The sequence below is a fragment of the Megalops cyprinoides genome, chromosome 12 (assembly GCF_013368585.1).
Source record: "Megalops cyprinoides isolate fMegCyp1 chromosome 12, fMegCyp1.pri, whole genome shotgun sequence".
Classification (NCBI taxonomy): domain Eukaryota; kingdom Metazoa; phylum Chordata; class Actinopteri; order Elopiformes; family Megalopidae; genus Megalops; species Megalops cyprinoides.
Window position 1 is genome coordinate 1,773,987 of NC_050594.1, and position 17,589 is coordinate 1,791,575.

Below are 17,589 nucleotides of genomic sequence, written 5' to 3' on the forward strand. Positions count from 1 at the left end.
AATTACAAATGAACACTAAAGAGCTTTCTACAGATGTCACAGATAAAGTAATACAAATGTAAAAATTTGAGAAATGGTGAAAAATAATATCCAAGGGTTTGGATATCCCAGTGAACACTACTGGATCAATTATCAGGAAGTGAAAGCTTCACCAATCTATCCAGGCACTACCTAGAAAAGACCATCCCTCAAAACTCAGCATCCAAGCAAGAGCTTGTGAGAGAAACCAGGGAGAGACCAACAATCACTCTGAAGGAGCTACAGAGTTCAGAGTGAAGTAAAGGTGCACCACTCAACAATATCAGCAGCTCTGCATAAAACCGGTCTGTATGGGAGCGTGGCAAGAAAGAAGCCATTACTCAAAAAGAGCCATCTCAAAGCACTTCTGGAGTTTTGCAGAAAGCATGAGAGTGACCCAAGATGGGGAAAAATGTTTTGTGGTCAAATAAGACAATTCAGAGCATTATGTGTGGGTCAACCCTAACACTACCAAAACCTCAATAAATATCATCCATAAAGTGCAATATGGAGGTGGCAGCACCATGCTGTGGAGATCTTGTTACAATTGAAGGAAGAATGGATGGAATAAAGTACAGTGAAATGCCGCAAGAGTACCCGCTTCAGTCCGCTAAAAACACTGAAGCCTGGGAGAAAGGTCACCTTTCAACAGGACAATGGTCCCAAACACACCCCACCTGATATTACACCCTCCAGTGTTTGACTATAGCCTGAGTGTGCCCATCTTATACTGTATGTGCATGAACTCAATGAAGTACTGGCATTGGACATGTTTTTTTTTTTATTCTTATGAATACGCTAATGTGACAGCAACAGTTGAAACCAAGTGAAACCGAGTCAGATCATGTCAAACAAATGAAGAGAGGAACAAGCTACCACATCCACAAAGTAGAGGTGGTGTAGAGCAATTCATAGTCAGCAGCGTGTGGGTTTTGAATTTAATTACAGAACTCAGAGCTGGAACATCCTACAGGAGACAGAGCCTGCCAGATAAATACAGCTGAGCACTGCTATGAACGTATTTACTTAATTTGAATAACCAAACTACAACAGTACAGTTTTGATGTTTAGATTAATTATCCTTACAATTAAATGCGCTTTTGCACATAAGGTGTATTCCAAATCCTTAAAATTCTCATCAGTTAGTGGATTTGGTTTCATTCTTCAAAGTTTTTTTTTTTTTCCTGTTGGTGTATACGTTGCCTTTAATGCGGAATTCTTTTAAGCGCTTTCCCCTTTAAGACAAACTGCGCTTGCGCGTAGGGACCTGAAACTACTTCTGCCCACTGAACTTCGCAAAAAGTTTTACAGAAAAAGGAGGAAAAAGTCGTAATGCTAAAATGGCTTTCCGGAGGAGAAACAAGAGTTACCCATTCTTCAGCCAAGAATTTCTGATTCAGAATCATGCAGACATAGTCTTTTGCTTGGTCGTTTTTATTTTAATTGGATTGATGTTTGAGGTGAGATGATTTCTGATCTCAGTTTTTCCTCCAAAAATACCAGCTAGCAGAGTAACTTACCTAACTTTAGCAAGTATTAAGCACGGTGACCGTGCCTCATACTAACAATGACACAGATAGCTAAATCCAGTCTTTTTAAATTAGGGGAATGGCTAGTAAAATGAGTCTTTTCATATTTTTGATTGCATTCGTTTTAAACAATTGTGCATATAGAGAGCATAACTACACGGAGATAACAATCTTATCATAGCTGGCAATTTCTTCAGTGATGTCGCTAGTCCAGCCAGATGACTTAGATCGCTCTTTTTTTGGCTATTTTACAGTTAATGGCAGCTGAAGTTTGTGATGGTAGCATGTCAACAGATTAGTACACTAGCTAAGTAGCCAATGCTGAAGTAGTTGATGGCAAATCAGAGCACGGTATAACGATCATCGTAAAACTGTAGTACTGTACCAGTACTTGGCTAAGACGAACTGTCTGTATTCTGACACAATTCCGGACATGGAAATTCCAGAAAGCTGGATAACGTTATCTTGCCAGCTAGCAGACAGCTACGTGTACTTGCTTGCTTGTATTAATATGGATGTCAGTAAATAATAAAAAACATACATTGTATTGATGCTGCTTAAATCTGTTATATGAATCGCGCTAGTTGGGTAGCTGGTTATTACCGACATAGCACTCTGGCTGACTAGTTGGAGGCACTGTCTTCTGAATGGCATCGTGGAGTTTATCTATCCAGCTGAAATGTTAGCAGCCTAAGCAGCATCTCCCTCAGTGAGCGTCTTTCCGCAGAGCACAGCATTGATCCGATACTGCAGTTACTGCCACGTCTCCACACTTAAGTCTACCTGTGGACAGAAAGTATTTAATTTCAATCTACTAATTAGGTTCAAAATATAAACTTGTCAACAACTGATAAGCTAGCTTGTTTGCGTGTAACGTGTCACATCTCTTCAATCATCAAAGTGAAATTAAGTGATAGGTTCAACATACAGGTGATTGCAGTATGTGGTCACTGTTGAAGGTAGAAACTTTGTGACAGGTGTAGCCCTTTATTCGCCATATTGGTGGCACAAACCGTATTTTCCTATTTTGTAATTTTTCAGGCAACAGCAAAAACTGCCTTCCTGTTCATTCTCCCTCAGTACAATACCACCACACTATCGCCAGGTAAGCAGACAGGTAGATATAATAAGCCATGTCTTTATTTCGGTCCGATTAACTCTGACACAAATTTGATAGCTGTGAAGAGATTGGGACAGTGTGAAACCTTGAAAATTATGTTTCAATCAACTTACTGCATGGATAATTATGAGGTTATTTGTGGAATGTTGCTTTAATCCATTGCATGTGTCACTATGTTGTAGCTTTGAAAAGGTCAAATGTGATCATTGGTGTAAGATATTCTTTTTCTACCAAGTCCTTACACAGGATAGGCCTCTTAGTCTATGAGGAAACAAAGATCACCAGTTTTTTGAGTGTGACCTAGGAAGAAGGCGGAGCAGAGAGGTGATCTCGGGGAGGTTACTAGAGTTCACTGCTCAGTTTTAGGTTGTGTCTCTGTGCAGAGGGGGAGGTGTCTCTCTATCACTACGGTTGGAAGGACTGCGTCACTATACTCTTCTACTTCCTCATCACCATCATCCTCCATGCTGTAGTCCAGGAGTATGTGCTAGATGTGAGTATCTGTCCCCATGGAACCATGGGAAATGGAGTCATTCATCACACTTCCCATAAAAAATTAACAGGGATATTGCCCTGGCTACATCAGCAGGTCCTTCATTGTCACCTGTATCACAGAGAGTGTAGGTACTAGCTGCATGCACTTTGATAGAGATGAATTAAGAGTAGTAGCATCTTTGAGGAAAAGGTACAGTAGAGCCCACTAGGTAGCATGCCAGGGAGACAACTCCAGATTACCTCAGTGCTATCAAATAAATTGACTCTAATCCATGTGGAAGTACCAATCCCCCCATTAGTCATACTGAAAATGTTTGTCTTTACCTTACATACCTTTCACCCACTTATCAATATGACAGGGTCATTGGGAAACTAGGTAATACTAATAAGCATGCCAATAGTTTAATACCCGTTCTAGCCAACTACATGGATGATAGATGATTTATCATGTTAGTCAGCTAGCCACCATGGCTTGTTGCTATTTTATAGCAGCATGACTGTTTGTATTTTTGTATGTGCTAAGAATACATTGGGATACATTAGGGACAGTGTCATCACTAAACCCTCTGTCTGTCATCATCAGACCAGTGCCCTCAGTTATAATAATGGGCATGCTGTGGAATAAATTAACTTGGGAATGGAGTATGTCCGTGATGTCGGGTTTAAGCTCACTGATATGTCATTATGTGTTTGAGCATTTTTTTCGTTTCAGTTCCCTTTTAGCGCAGTTTTTAATGCTTTTGTCTCCTCTTTGCACGTGAGCAGAAAGTGAACAGGAGGCTCCACCTCTCAAAGAGCAAGAACACCAAGCTGAGTGAGTGCGGCCAGCTGTGTGTATTCCACCTGGCCTCCTCTGTGTGGAGTCTCTACCTCCTCATTACGGTGAGAGAGTCCCTGACGGAAGACAAGGAGGACTCATTACAGCATCATCTTCTGTCATTAGTCCTGACATTAGACCCTGTCAGTCCAGCCCAGCCAGTTCATGAATTGGTATTTGCAGACAAGTCTACCAGGAGAGCATGATGCATTCAGTCTTTCACAGTGTACCCTAGTCTCAGCTGACAGGTCTTCTTAAGCCTTCCTCTGTTTCCTGTTTAACTCTGCTTCTAGGAAGGATATTTGCTAAACATGAGCAGCCTGTGGGAGAACTACCCTCACGCTCAGCTCAGGTGAGGTCACATATGGGAACACATTTGGGGAACCTGCAACTGGAGGGGTGCAGCTCTATCACTCAGTAGCTGTTTGTTCTTGGTGAGAAGGGGGGGGGTTACTTCTCTTTTCTAGTGAATGTGTCCACAGTAATTTTGTTCCTTTGAGTTTGTGTGTCAACAAGCCCGTTTCCTCCTCTAGGTTCCAGGTGAAGTTCTTCTACCTCTTCCAGCTGGCCTACTGGCTGCATGCCCTGCCTGAACTCTACTTCCAGAAAGTGAGGAAGGTAAGTAAAAGAGATTGGGGATGAGGGAGGGCTGACTTACACAGACAGTGCAGCCTGTGGGGTAACTGTTTAAAAGTGAAGGGAGTCAGGGATTGAAAAGTTGACTGGAGGTGAGCTGACACAGGAGAGAATCACAGGAGATGACAGAATCATCCCTCAGCTCAGAGTAAAGCCATGATGCAGAAAGATGTGCATATGGGGAGTGTGTGATGTCAGAAGAAGTTGGGTTTGATATAAGACCATTTGTGTGTGTGCGTGTGTGTGTGTGTGTGTGTGTGTGTGTGTGTGTGTGTGTGTGTGTGTGTGTGTGTTACAGGAGGAAATTCCCCGCCAGCTTAAGTATATCTCTCTCTACCTGTTGCACATCACAGTCGCCTACTTGCTGAAGTGAGTACCGTCTCCTAAAGGGTCACATCTAGATAACAGCTTACATTCTACGCTCACTCAAGCTGTAGCAGTTCAGGGGAATTGCTCTTTTTTGTCTCGCTGGTACACTTACAGCAGTAAAGTCATCTATGTTGTTCACTGCCCTGCAAAACATTGAAGGGTCAGGTCGCCTCACATCACAAAATGTGGAGGCCGTGAGGTGACAGTAATGAGAAGCACCTGTAAAACAGTAAGGTTACTTAAGATCACCGTGGCATGCCGTGTCAGAGCTTTTACACTGCAGAGCTGGCATTATGAATGGAGGTACACCCTGATTCCTGCTGAGGGTTGCAGATAACAACAAAGAATAAAAGAGGAGCTGGAGCAGTCTTTCAGAATAAAACTCCCAGGGCACCATAAACACAACAGAAAAGGGAGCTAGCACTGGACAGAAATGCTTTTGTTCGCACGCAAACTAATACTATACTGCTGCTATTTATGCATTATGGTTTTAGAAGTATTGGATGTTGACAAAAAGTTTTTGGTGTTAATCTGATTCATTGACCATTTGTTACTTTGAATGTTACATCAGCACTGCATGATCTCATTAGTCAGTGAGGTGAGGAGTTTGCGGTTTATTTTGTACCCATGGCTTTCTCCTGTAGCTTGACTCGGGTGGGACTGGTACTGCTCTTCCTGCAGTACATTTCGGAGCTGGGTTTCCACGTCTCCCGTCTCGTCTACTTCACTAATGAAAGCCACCACAAACTGTGAGTAACTGAGTCACCACACGGCCCTCACAGCAAATAAGCACACGCACACCCTTACACTGGTGGTAGGTGCAGAAGGGGCAGCTAATGGCATATGCAAAGCATTCAGCAGCATAGGGCCCCTGATTGCCTTTTTATCAGTCACAACACAATTTTTTTTTTCAATTTTTGAAAATCCTGTTGCAGGAAAAAATCAGGTGGTCCTACTTGTGGTACTGGCACACTGTTAGTTTCTTCCACTGACAACTGACCCAGGATCAGTACTGAGGAAATTACTCCACTGCATTATATGCCTGTATTAATGGATGCAGTGAATTTATGTATATTCACTGCTCAGAGTGAAGGAGTCGCACTGATACTGTGCTTGTCTGAGGCCAGTGATGTGTCTGCTTGTGTTCAGCCTCAGTTTGACCCCAGCTGTGTGTGGTGTCACCCTGTGTCCGCAGATTTGACGTGTGGGCCGTGGTCTTTGTTCTGACCCGCATGGCAACCCTCACTCTGACCGTTCTGGCTGTGGGCTTCGGGCTGGCCCGGGCGGAGAACCAGGGCCTGGACTGGGAGGCAGGAAACTTCAACACCTTATTACTCAGGTGAGATTGACAGAGACCCCCTGCATCATGCCTGTGCCATGCCCCGCTCACACTCACACAGACCCCCCTCTCTCTCCCCCTCGCTATCGCCCCCTGCAGGCTGGCGGTGCTGCTGATGGTGTGCCTGACGCAGGCCTGGCTGCTGTGGAAGTTCATCTGCTTCCAGCTGCGGCGCTGGCGTGAGTTCAGACGGGAGCAGGCAGCCCGGAAGAGGGCGGCCGTCAAGCAGCCCGTCCGGACACTGAAGAGGGACAGCGGTGAGTTAAACAGGCACCTCGGCGTGCTCCACGTGAAAACCCAGGGCCAGTGGGCCAGTGCTCTGTCATCCTGCATTTCCATTTCCTTTGGTTTGCCGTGTGCCTTGTACATCCCACTGAATGTATTAAATGATGACTGTGGTTGGCATTTGGTCTGAAACCAGCCCTAGTTTTCCTCACTGTTGAGTAAACTGTGGTCTCATATCCCAGGCCACCATGAGAACGGTGTGATCAAGGCTGAGAATGGGGCATCCCCACGAATTAAGAAGGCCAAGGCCCTCTAACCCCGCCTCTTGGGCTGACCTGGCTGCGGCATGTGAAACGGAAAAGGAAGCTGGTTATTGGTCGTCTCACTCCTGCTTGAATGCCTAATGGCGGAGCAGGCGCCAAGCCCTGGAGTACAGGGGTGCCTCGCTTCGAGTGGCATCCGAACTCCCTGAACTCTGACAGATACGTCGTTCTCTCATCAGTATTCCGATTTTTTTTTTTGGATCGTTTTCTATGCTGGCTGGCACTGGCTGCCCTATAGACTCAACCCCCCCCCTTCCCCCCAGTTAGGTTTCATTCTGTTGTCTTTCCACTTCAAAGTGAGGGCCTTTTCCTCATCATACACTGCACCTGTGAGCACTTTTTCCCCCTTGAACCCCTACACTATATTTGTGATGGCATGTAAAGCTGTGTTTCCTGGGACAGCGGTCAGGGACAGCAGGGCAGGGACAGCAGGGCAGGAGACCTGCTGACGCTGTGGCTGTCCCGGGCCCCCTGCAGGACCCGCTGCCCCCCTGTGCTGTGAACAGGCCGGGGAAGGACAGCACTGGGCCACAGCGGACCCTGTGCAGCGCCGTGTGCTGCTTCACGCACATCACTGTGCTTCACAGTTCTGCCAGTTCAGAGGCAGCACTTGGCTACGCGCTGCCCGTAACACTTGCAACAAAAGAGTCAGCCATGTTAAAACGTTCACTGTGATTCAGTCTTTATCGAAGTGTTGGGATCACTTTGCTAATCTGCTCTGAGAATGTTTAAACTTGGACAGTTGTATCTGTGACATGTTATGATTAAACAAGCACCTTCTGAAAGCCTCTGATAATATAGCCAAAAACATCATGTATACTATACAGTAGAATGATACAACTAAGCTTTTTTTACACTTCAGCTCCACTCAAAATAAAGTAGTATTGTAGCATTTTCAAATGTGTTTTTACCAGTTAAACAACAAGAACAAACAATGAAGGCATTTATAAATGAAACGGCTGATTATGAAAGTCTGCCTTAATGTAAAAAAGAAGAAATAAACTGACACAATCTGTGAAGTGACACCAGGTCTTTGCTGTTTTTTTTATTACTTTTCTTACTTTCATTTTCAGAAATAAACCGTGTTGTTTGCATGACTCTGTTTACCTGGCCATGCAGTAAAGTGTGCACTGCTGTAAGACCTTCACAGGCCTTCACATATGACTTTCATATATTGTGGCTGTGGCAACAGTATATTAATATTGGCATTGCTGAAGGTCATAAAGCTGGTTTTACTATGTTCTCACAGAACATAACTCATAGGAAGTGGTTGAAGAATTTTATATTGGCACATCATGCAGGGACATATTACACAGCTACTTGTAATGGTGTGGCACTTGAGCACCAGTCCAGAAGTCCAGCAGAGGGCAGCCCTGAGCCAGCCATTACAGGTCATAGCGATCTTCATCTGAACTAAGCAGGCAGAGTTTGATTCTCCCGTTGAACAGGCTGGGACACTGATTCTCAATCCTGCTCCTGGGGCCCCCTGCTCCGCGCGTTTTCCATCTTTCCCTGCTCTACCTACCTGCCTGAACTCATCAGTGCCGTTTTGGATTAGCTGAGCACACCTGATTTAATCAAGAGCATGCACACTAATTTCAGCCAGGTGTATTTGGAGCAAGGATAGACATGCAGGACAGTGGGCCTCCAGGAGTAGGACTGAGAAACACTGGGCTAGGACAGCTTTGGCGACAATGAGAGGTTTGTTTTGAGGAACACTGCCTGGAGGCAGGGCTATCACAAACGGCTGGCTCCTTGGTGAGCGATGGAGGTACTGAGGTTTGGCAGATGCATCTTAGAGGTATACAACAGGGCACAATCTCAAATCTTAAACTGAACCCACCAAATCTGAATGAAATACCATCATCTGTGTACATCTGCGGAACCACAGGCATTGCTTTAACAGTGAGAGGCAGACAATCTACTCAACAAGGATGCCAGTGTGCACCTGAGTACCACGATCTATTTTATCACTCACTCAAGAGGAGCTACACACGATCTACGGCCCTTCCTGTCAAACAACTGTGTAATGTTAGCCGATTACGTTAGCATTTCAGTTGGCTATAGGCTAAAAATTGTTCACAATGGTTAATCAGGTAAACTCGTGTCTGGCAAGTTACAGAATTTGTAATGAAAACTGTCAGGGGGGGAAATCGTGGCTAGCTAGTATATTTCTACCACTGTGTTAGTCACCTAGCTGGCTCTCCCGCCAGAAAAACAGAATAAATGTAAACGGATGACGAAAATGCCATTTTAAAAACGTTACTGTAGTCACCGATAATCTGTGGGATTCAACAGGAAGATGATCGCAGCGGTGACTGTCATTTCTTTCACCGGCCTCCTTGTACATACCTTAGGTGTGATTTTCAAACCCACGTTTCGTTTCACGAAAACGAGTCACGAGTCACACCTGCAGCTAACTACTGTTACTCGTTAGTTAGCTAGCGTTTTAGCAACTTTTACTACTACAACTTTTACTAAAGATTTTTCTAATTTCTTTGTAAAAAGAAACAAGACCGTTCACCTGTACCTGCCAGTTTAAGAGCACAATATTTTCGCACTCACTCAAACCAAACGATTCAAAGCTAGCTGGGTACATTTCTAGCTATTCTAACTAACAGATTGCGTGAAGTCTGGAGTAAGATTATTACCTTTAGAGGGCATACTAGCAAGATACCTAGCAAACAACTTAAACACAGCTCCCACAAATGTTTGTTAACACTAACGTTAATTAGATTCAAACAAATTATGATTGAAAGCAGTTGAAGTAACTTACGTTCCATCTTTCACGGTTAGCCTGTAGATGCTGCTGGAATAAAGTTTAACGCGTCTGATTTTCACATAACGGAATCGAGCGCTCCCATTGGCTGAGCCCGAACAGGTGCGCCGCGCGCGGTTACCGTGCTCCCATAGTAACAGCGCACCTGAGAGACGCCATTCTGGTCACTGCATCCTGTACCTGGCGTTGCCACATCCGCTGCAGAAACATTTAGCAGTCCTTTACAACGGCAGCTACACTGACAAGCACGATGCAGTGTGTTTGTTAACACGCATTTTATGGCTGTCATGGCATTTAGTAAGTTAAGAAGTTCGGTTGAAGGGGGTAAAGTCATTTAGCATGAAATTCAAAAGTATGTAGACGAGAGGTGGAGTGAATGTATGAGGTCCATCACCACTTTCAGATAAAAAAGAAGATGGGGAAAAGGAGAACTGTTTCCAGTGTTATCTTGTGATAGCAAGAAAATCAACAAAGAGATGAGAAAGGGACAGAATTATTGTTTCCCGGATGCTGACTGACAGCTCCAGGGTTGAGTTCAAATACAGTGAAGGATTACAGAGGAAGAGAGTGTGAGAGAGATTAGACATAAAGGGATGTGGTGTTTCCATCTGGACTGAGGAGGCTGACACTAACAATTAACGAGTGGGATAGGATGGAAAGGCTGACAGAGGCAGCCCCTCTAAAAGCCTATCCCCTCGGGATCCTCACAGATTTATATCTTGAGTTTATTCTCACTTTAGCAGAACAATTACACAAGGATGATATAAAACAGGAAAATACAACAAAGTGTTACCTTTGTAGGGACAGTTCTTACCAGTAGGGGGTGATCCAACGTGTCACTTGTAACATCCATGTAGCTTTAACATTGATGAAGATAATGACAGAATTCTATGATGCAGTTAAATTAAAATACATATGCAGAGCAAGAACCCAGTGTGTGTCAGCGTGTATGTGTGCATGTACATACATAGACGTGTGTGAAGGTGCACATGTGTGTGTGTTAAACAGTTAAAGAATGAAAGAGCTCACTTGGCTTTCTTAACTGGCATTAACAGACTCAGAAAAAACTATTCAGCCCTCTGAAGTCCAAGTCACTGATTACAAGATACATTCTGGAGTGGTGTACCCCAAAGTTTTCCTTAGTGGTGTACCCCAAAGCTTTCCTCAGTGCTGCTCCTCCAGATTCATTTTGACTGGCAGGCAACGATGGGGCTTCTTTCCAAAGAGAGAGAGACAATGGAAAATGAGCTTCAACAGTGGTGCTGTATCAGTGTGGAAATGACTGAGGGGCTAAACAACTCTGCCATTCATGTATCTCCTGAAAGTATAACACGCGGAAGGAAATGTTGATATTATTGATACTGAAACTTTGATATCAGATTTAAAAAAAAAAAAAAACATTTTTAAGAACTATTTAAAAATAATCTTTAATCAACTGCATAGAAAGGTATCACTGAATCTGCAATTTTTTGCATCCAGGTACATATACAATGTCCGCTGTTGTCATACTAGCATGCATACATATTTTATTAAGGTTCTGAAAGAAGTATGTATTTGACTTCAAAATTACCATTCTATTAACCAGGACTTGACATCAATTTCAAGTTTTCTGGAAAAAAGTATTTGAAATTAAATTTCAGGGAATGGGGTTTTCAGCAGTGTATCAAGAGCAAAACTACTCAATGGAACTGGTTGAAGCAAATTTATAATGTTTTGTACAATTAACTAAAAACCTTCCCTTGATTTTATTTTTTCATTGAACCACAAGGTGCCTTCTTAATGGTACCCTGAGTCACCTTTCCTTTCTTCTGGTGAAGCCTCTGACTGTTTATTCTCATAACATTTCTCAGTTAGTAACAAAATGTTTCAGTTTAAACAAGGTCAATTTTTTTTAACTGCACACAAAGTATGAAGTATGCAGTTTCCTTAAAAACCTGTGGTGTGATATCTTGAAAACAATAAACCCTTTTCCTCTTCATCTGACTTTATCAAAAATGTTCAGCTTCAAATTTAACAAGGTATAGACTTCAGCAAAAACTGTGATCCCCTGCTGTAAAAAGTTTATTTTTTTTAGATGAAATTAAGCACACAGACATTATTTGTAACATAAATTGTGCAGCCTGACATGCTGATGGTTCCTTCATTAAATGACTCCTAGATTTTTCAGTATAACTTGTCAGTAAACTAATTGTGTCTTATGAGAGCTTGTAAATAGTTTGAACTGCTTAATATTTTTATTTGAAGTACTGGAAAGAGAACCTTGTGGAAACAGTTGGATATGCCTGGCCCACATCAAGGTAAATCACCCATACCAGACTGAGTTATAAATGTTTGGTTCATTAAATTAAACACTTTCCCTGGATTATAGTTTTCTCATAGACCACCCCAGGTTGTAGATAGATACCAACTGTTTTTGCATAATGAATCATTGTCATTTATGACTCATGGATGGCCAGACATCAGGGAAGAGAAGCCTACAGGACTGTCACATAGGTGCCAGTACTGAAGGATATTCCACTCTTACTAGCTTGAGGAGCATGAGTATGCTGCTTCCATGACCTTGTGGCAGAGGAAAAAAGCTTCAGGCTTACTGTTTTACCAGGTAGAGAGTTTCTGGCTTTTTGGTGACCCTCGTGCTGTACTGAAACAGTAATTTCCATCTGAATGACCCTTCAGACACCCATGTGTTTACAGTGCCCAGTGGGAGATATACCTGGCTATCAATGCGAGAGTAATCCAATGAAACAGAGTACTGCTTGTCTCTGCTGTTGTGACATCAGGCCACTGAATGACAGCTGTCACCGTGTGAATGTAGCCTGTATCTGTCAGCACCACAAGGCCTGTCTTTTTCTTCAGGGTTTAAATGACTTGTGAATATGATAATTACATTCTAACAGGGGGAAGAAAAACAACGTCTAAAAAATATTACTATGAAAAGAAGCATTTCATTCCTGAGGTGGCAGGAAAAAAAACCCCAAAAACAAACGATTTGTCACTTTAGAAAGGATTTCATATTTAAAAAATATAAATATTTATACATATGTCTCATACAAAATACACATTTTTAATTGGGCTGTCTTGTAGTAGTTTTTGTAAATGCCTCCAGTTGGGCTACCAGTTACCAGTCTATCATTTTCTTCTCATATTCTTTAAAATGTCCTTCTGTAAGAAAAATGTCTTTCTAATGGACCAAAGCTCTCCAGACAGAGCGATTTCAATGTTGCTCTCTCATGGCCTCTCCCCTCTGTGGTCACTGTGTTAATGCTGTGCCTTGTAGCCCCCTTCAGAACTGGGCTGGTTGGGTAGAGATTGCATAGACTCCTCTTCCTATGGAATAAAGACGGAGTAGTTTGACTGGGCAGATCTGAAACAGCCCCTGTTCCTCACACCACCACACTGATCGTCCTGATTCAGGTGCAGAGGAGTTTAGCACTGTAGAGTGGGGGAGGGGGAGGGGGAGGTCGCACAACCTCTTAATGTCCATCTGTGAATCAGTCTCAACAGATCCGACAAGGGCAAAACCTCAGCGACTCTTCCATCCAATATAACAACAATGCGCTGTTTTTCAATGTGAGCAATGAATTTGAGCAAATATTGCACTTTTCATGTCTCTTTTAACGCGTTTTCAAGCATTTCAGTAACCGCTGAACTTGTGAAGTTGTGTCGGAGAGGAAAGCGTTTGTCGGCGGCGGTGTTAGTTAGCGCTAGTAGTAGCGGTTGAGGCTGCGCGTCCCGGGGAAGTCGGGCTGCCCGTTCATCCAGATCTCGCGAATGATCCGCTCCCGCTCCTCCAGCCGCTGGGCGCGCTCCAGCTCCTCCGCCGACGTGAACACGTTGGTGTTGAGCGTCCGCTCGAAGCGGCGGTGCCGGCGGGCCGACAGGTCCGAGGCGGCGTCCCAGTCCGAGTCGTCGCTGTCGCTGCTGTCGCTGGCGCTGTCCGCCGGCCGCGCCCCACCCTCGGGACGGCGCTTCCTGCAGTCCGTGCGGCAGGAGATCTGCACCACCAGCGCGCACAGCGTGAGGACCAGCCCCAGACACACGCCGCACACGAAGTACAGCGCCGTGTGCTCCGGGTGATCTGCCGAACAGAATGATTACTGTTATTAAACAGAAATAAGATCATGCACAATTACAGTATAATGCAAGCTCTGGTGATATAGAGTTGCAACAAGAAAATAATATCATGGACATTTACGGATTTACCCTGGTTACCTCCATCATACAGTGTGAACAGATCGAAGTGTTCTTCACTGTCTCTTTATAAACATTTTTTTCTTTCTTACACGAAGGCCACTTCTTCTGCAAATACACCCAGATGGGAACCTACAAGTGCCTATTTAGACCAACAAAGGCTCAGTGCATATTCCTACACTGTCGTTAGCGTAAAGAAGGTAACGATGAAGGCTAACATAGATACACACTAATCACATTGTCTGTCCAAGACTGAGCAACAGGGGCTCCAGTCCTCCACAAACTAGCAAGACTGAGCACTTTGTACGTACAGACACGGAATATGTAATATACAGTAACCAAAAAAAAAAAAAAAAACACACACACACAAACAAAAACGCACACGCACACGCACACGCGCGCACACACACACACACACACACACACACACACACACACACACACACACACACACACACACACACACATACATACACACACACACACACACACACACACACACACACACACACACACACACACACACACACATACAAACTGACAAGGTAACCCTCATTCCAGATCTAATTTTGTATTAGGCAGGCAGAAGTCACCTAAGGGTTTCCAAATGCCTTTGTTTTCTTTTTTGCACAGCTGGAGTGGAGTGAGCCCAGCCCAGTCTGATAGGTACATTAGAAATGCTTTACATTTACATCTTACATTTAGGTCTTCATAACATAACCAGTACCTGTTAATTCAGCTGCTGCACCAGCGAAGATGAGTGTAATTATAGTATCAGCTTTACACACATATAGTACTGTTGTTAAGGGTCAGATCGGTACAGTGTAGCATTAGGGATTATTGCAGAGTTGTATTGACACAAATTCTCTTCTCTACACTTCATTAAACTCTATGCCTCAGTTACATGTCTGAAGTGAAACACTGGCTTCACACTGACTTGGACCATTATAAAACATTCAGAGGCAGACATCAGGCATTAAATAGCATGTAGACATTTCCAACATTAACATTTTAAAATGTTTTTTTCAAATGTCATTATTCATTTCAGGACAATCAGGAGTTGTCCTTTCCTATACACGGTTTGCAGTCAGCAGTATGTATATTACATTATGATTAATTTATCAAGCTGAATATTTGCAAAGTAGTTCAGGCTGAGTGCCAATCTCTGTGTCTCACCTGAAATATGATCCCACAACCACCTGGTGCAGTGTATTAACTACTATGCCACACTCCCATTCAACAATATACAGATATTTTTCCTAAGGTACAAAGAGATGTGTACTCTGTAAACATGTTGTCCTGGTTTTAGCATGAAGGCTAAATCATGAGTGTGAAGGAGTAAATGACCCGCTGTCAGATCTTACCTGCTATGAAGGTGTAGGCTGCCAGGGCGTTGCTGATGAGAGCCATCTCAGTGTAGACTGACTGGGATGGAGAGAGGCTCTGAGCTCGGGGAGGTCTGTCATCCACAATGTCCGAAAAGGTCTTCTCTTCCATATAGGATCCTCCTCTTTCACTTTACTGTCTGTGGACCCCAGTGAAAGGCAGACTTTACCACAGGTTTCAACCAAACCACAATTTGCTGTTTTCTACACAGTACATAAAACACAGCATGTGTTAGTTTCAGACCTTATTCAGAAATTGCCTGCCACCAGGTACAGAAGGTTTTATTACTGATGTTGGGTTTGGTGGTCAGAATTGTGCAGTTCACTCTGAGAAAGTAATATCAGCCATAGAGGTGCTGGCAGGCTGTATGAGGACCCCACAGGGTGCGTGAGATCTCAGAGACAGGATCAAAGGCTGTGTAATCTGCGGCTGGCGCATCGCCGCGCGCGCTTTTAGCGCGTGATCAGGGGCCGGGCGCTGTAAAAGATGAGTGCCGAGGCTCTCTTTATCAGCGCTCTGCTTCCTCCTCCAGCCCTCGGCGTGGAGATTACAACCAGCGAGCCCTCGGTGTGGAGATTACAACCAGCGAGCCCTCGGTGTGGAGATTACAACCAGCGAGCCCCGGGAAGCACGGCGGAGCTCCGAGGCCCTGCGCTTCTGAAATCTCACCTGGTTTAACCCTTTACCGCCGCACTGCACCTTCCCAGATCCTGCCTGCACCCCGATGGGGGTGCCTGTAAATCTCCCCTCGGGACAGCGGTGCAGATGAGACATGTCATCTCTTATATTCCTCTTATATTAGTTGAATTTCCACTTATATTAAAGTTAAATCATGAAAGAGAGTGGGTGTTGAAAGAACTCCAGGGGTTTAAAGAAAAAAATGAGGAGGTGTGCATTAAATCAGCTATGATCAAGAGCTTGCATAAAATACAGTGAAAATTATTGGCTGATATTTCTCCCTGAAATATCGAGGTATTACATGACTGTACTTGCTGAGCTTATGTAGTCTGTTGAGAATCACTATGTGGCCATCGCTGGTGAGGAAATGAAAGCCTCCTGCTGGGCTGTATTTCCAGAACCTTCTCCAATCAGGGCTTTTCCTCACACTCTGAAGTTTTTATGCCACTCATAAATCCCAGTGTTCTTTTGATTTTATCACAATGGATCCAGAGTTTCTGCTCTTAATGAAAAAAACAACCAGCGAATGTTGTAAAAAAAAGTAATGGAAATGAATAAATCCCTTTAACAAAACTAATGAAGTGCTTTGCTTGAGGGTGGAACAGCATGGTCTCGTTCAATACTCAAACCCGCCCCTGGTTACACTTCTGAAGCCTCAGTACCACACTGCTGTTTATTAAAAAAGCAACAGTGAAGAAGAAGAAGAAGAAGAAGAAGAAGAAGAAGAAGAAGCACAAAACACAGACTCTCCATGGCCTGTTTACTTTTTCCTCTGCCAGTTTCAAAAGACTCAGCACACAAGGCCATGGTTTCCTAATCCTCTAATTCTCCCTTCCCTGTCAGATTTCAGTTTTATTCCCTGTAATTAGTAATTAGCTAATTAGTAGCTTTCTGCTGTTCTCAGAGGCAAAATAATTGGCACTAGGCAGTCAGCGTACGTGATGGACGAAGGAAGTATCAACAGTTGATGTACTGTGCATTCACTTCAGAGATGTGAACGAGACCTACAGGGGTATTATTGTTTCATTACCATAATCCACTACAATATTTAACCACTGTCTTCATCCAGGGTGACTCACATTTGCATTTAGCAGTAGTATCCCAACTAGCACACCTGCAACCCCATGGTAAGAAATGAGGTTCACACACATACCATCTCCCTCCTGCAGTTAAGAAGGTGTGCTTCATGCTCTCCATGTAAAGCCCAGGATTCCAGCAGAAAAGCCGCACTTTGAGGCAAATGGATTTCAACAATTCCATGTAAAACCCTGCTTAATGTTCAAAAATGCTACTGAATTCACAAGAGTCAGTGATGTTGGTGCAAATGGGAGCACATCCTGAGAGGGATAATGATGAACACCATGAGAACCGGGGTGGGGTGTCTCCCTTCTCTGTGTACTCAGAAATGTGCTGAATACAATCACGCTTTAGACAGTCAAGGCAGGGGAATACAGGCAGCCTACTGTTTGGAAACAAGGATGGCTAATCCATCCTGATTTCTGAGAGGAGCGGGAACTGGTATTTTTGCATTTCAAAGCTCTTGAACACACAATTATGTCAATCCCAGGAATTTCAGGATGAGCCATCAGTTGTAATTACACTGCAGATGTTGCTGCAGTTATCACCATCATTATAGTCATGATTTTGATTACAATGCTGATGCAGGCTGTTTTCCTATCGTTAT

General features: G+C 43.7%; 2 protein-coding genes across 2 annotated transcripts; one reads left to right on the forward strand and one right to left on the reverse strand.

The window, feature by feature from the left end:
* Positions 1 to 1,310: 1,310 nt before the first annotated feature.
* On the forward strand, positions 1,311 to 7,264 carry LOC118787168 (translocating chain-associated membrane protein 2-like). The gene is made up of 11 exons (XM_036542632.1): positions 1,311 to 1,478; positions 2,589 to 2,652; positions 3,051 to 3,160; positions 3,928 to 4,044; positions 4,273 to 4,331; positions 4,513 to 4,597; positions 4,914 to 4,984; positions 5,629 to 5,733; positions 6,180 to 6,323; positions 6,423 to 6,580; positions 6,791 to 7,264. Exons 1-11 carry the CDS (start codon positions 1,359 to 1,361, stop codon positions 6,862 to 6,864), a joined length of 1,107 nt encoding a protein of 368 aa, XP_036398525.1. The 5' UTR covers positions 1,311 to 1,358; the 3' UTR covers positions 6,865 to 7,264.
* Positions 7,265 to 12,707: 5,443 nt separating this feature from the next.
* LOC118787414 (protein eva-1 homolog A-like) lies at positions 12,708 to 15,363 on the reverse strand. Its single transcript, XM_036542969.1, has 2 exons — positions 15,206 to 15,363; positions 12,708 to 13,728 (listed from the first exon to the last, which is right to left on the reverse strand). The coding sequence occupies exons 1-2, from the start codon at positions 15,336 to 15,338 to the stop codon at positions 13,355 to 13,357; spliced, it is 507 nt and encodes a 168-aa protein (XP_036398862.1). The 5' UTR covers positions 15,339 to 15,363; the 3' UTR covers positions 12,708 to 13,354.
* Positions 15,364 to 17,589: the final 2,226 nt, after the last annotated feature.

Bases quoted from the DNA above. Each gene is read 5' to 3' on its own strand.
- LOC118787168 (XM_036542632.1), top strand. From the start codon at position 1,359: ATGGCTTTCCGGAGGAGAAACAAGAGTTACCCATTCTTCAGCCAAGAA. The intron at 4,598-4,913 runs GTAAGTAAAAGA...TGTGTGTTACAG, and splicing joins ACTTCCAGAAAGTGAGGAAG to GAGGAAATTCCCCGCCAGCT. The intron at 6,581-6,790 runs GTGAGTTAAACA...CTCATATCCCAG, and splicing joins GACACTGAAGAGGGACAGCG to GCCACCATGAGAACGGTGTG.
- LOC118787414 (XM_036542969.1), bottom strand. From the start codon at position 15,338: ATGGAAGAGAAGACCTTTTCGGACATTGTGGATGACAGACCTCCCCGA. The intron at 13,729-15,205 runs GTAAGATCTGAC...TCTGTTCGGCAG, and splicing joins AGCCTACACCTTCATAGCAG to ATCACCCGGAGCACACGGCG.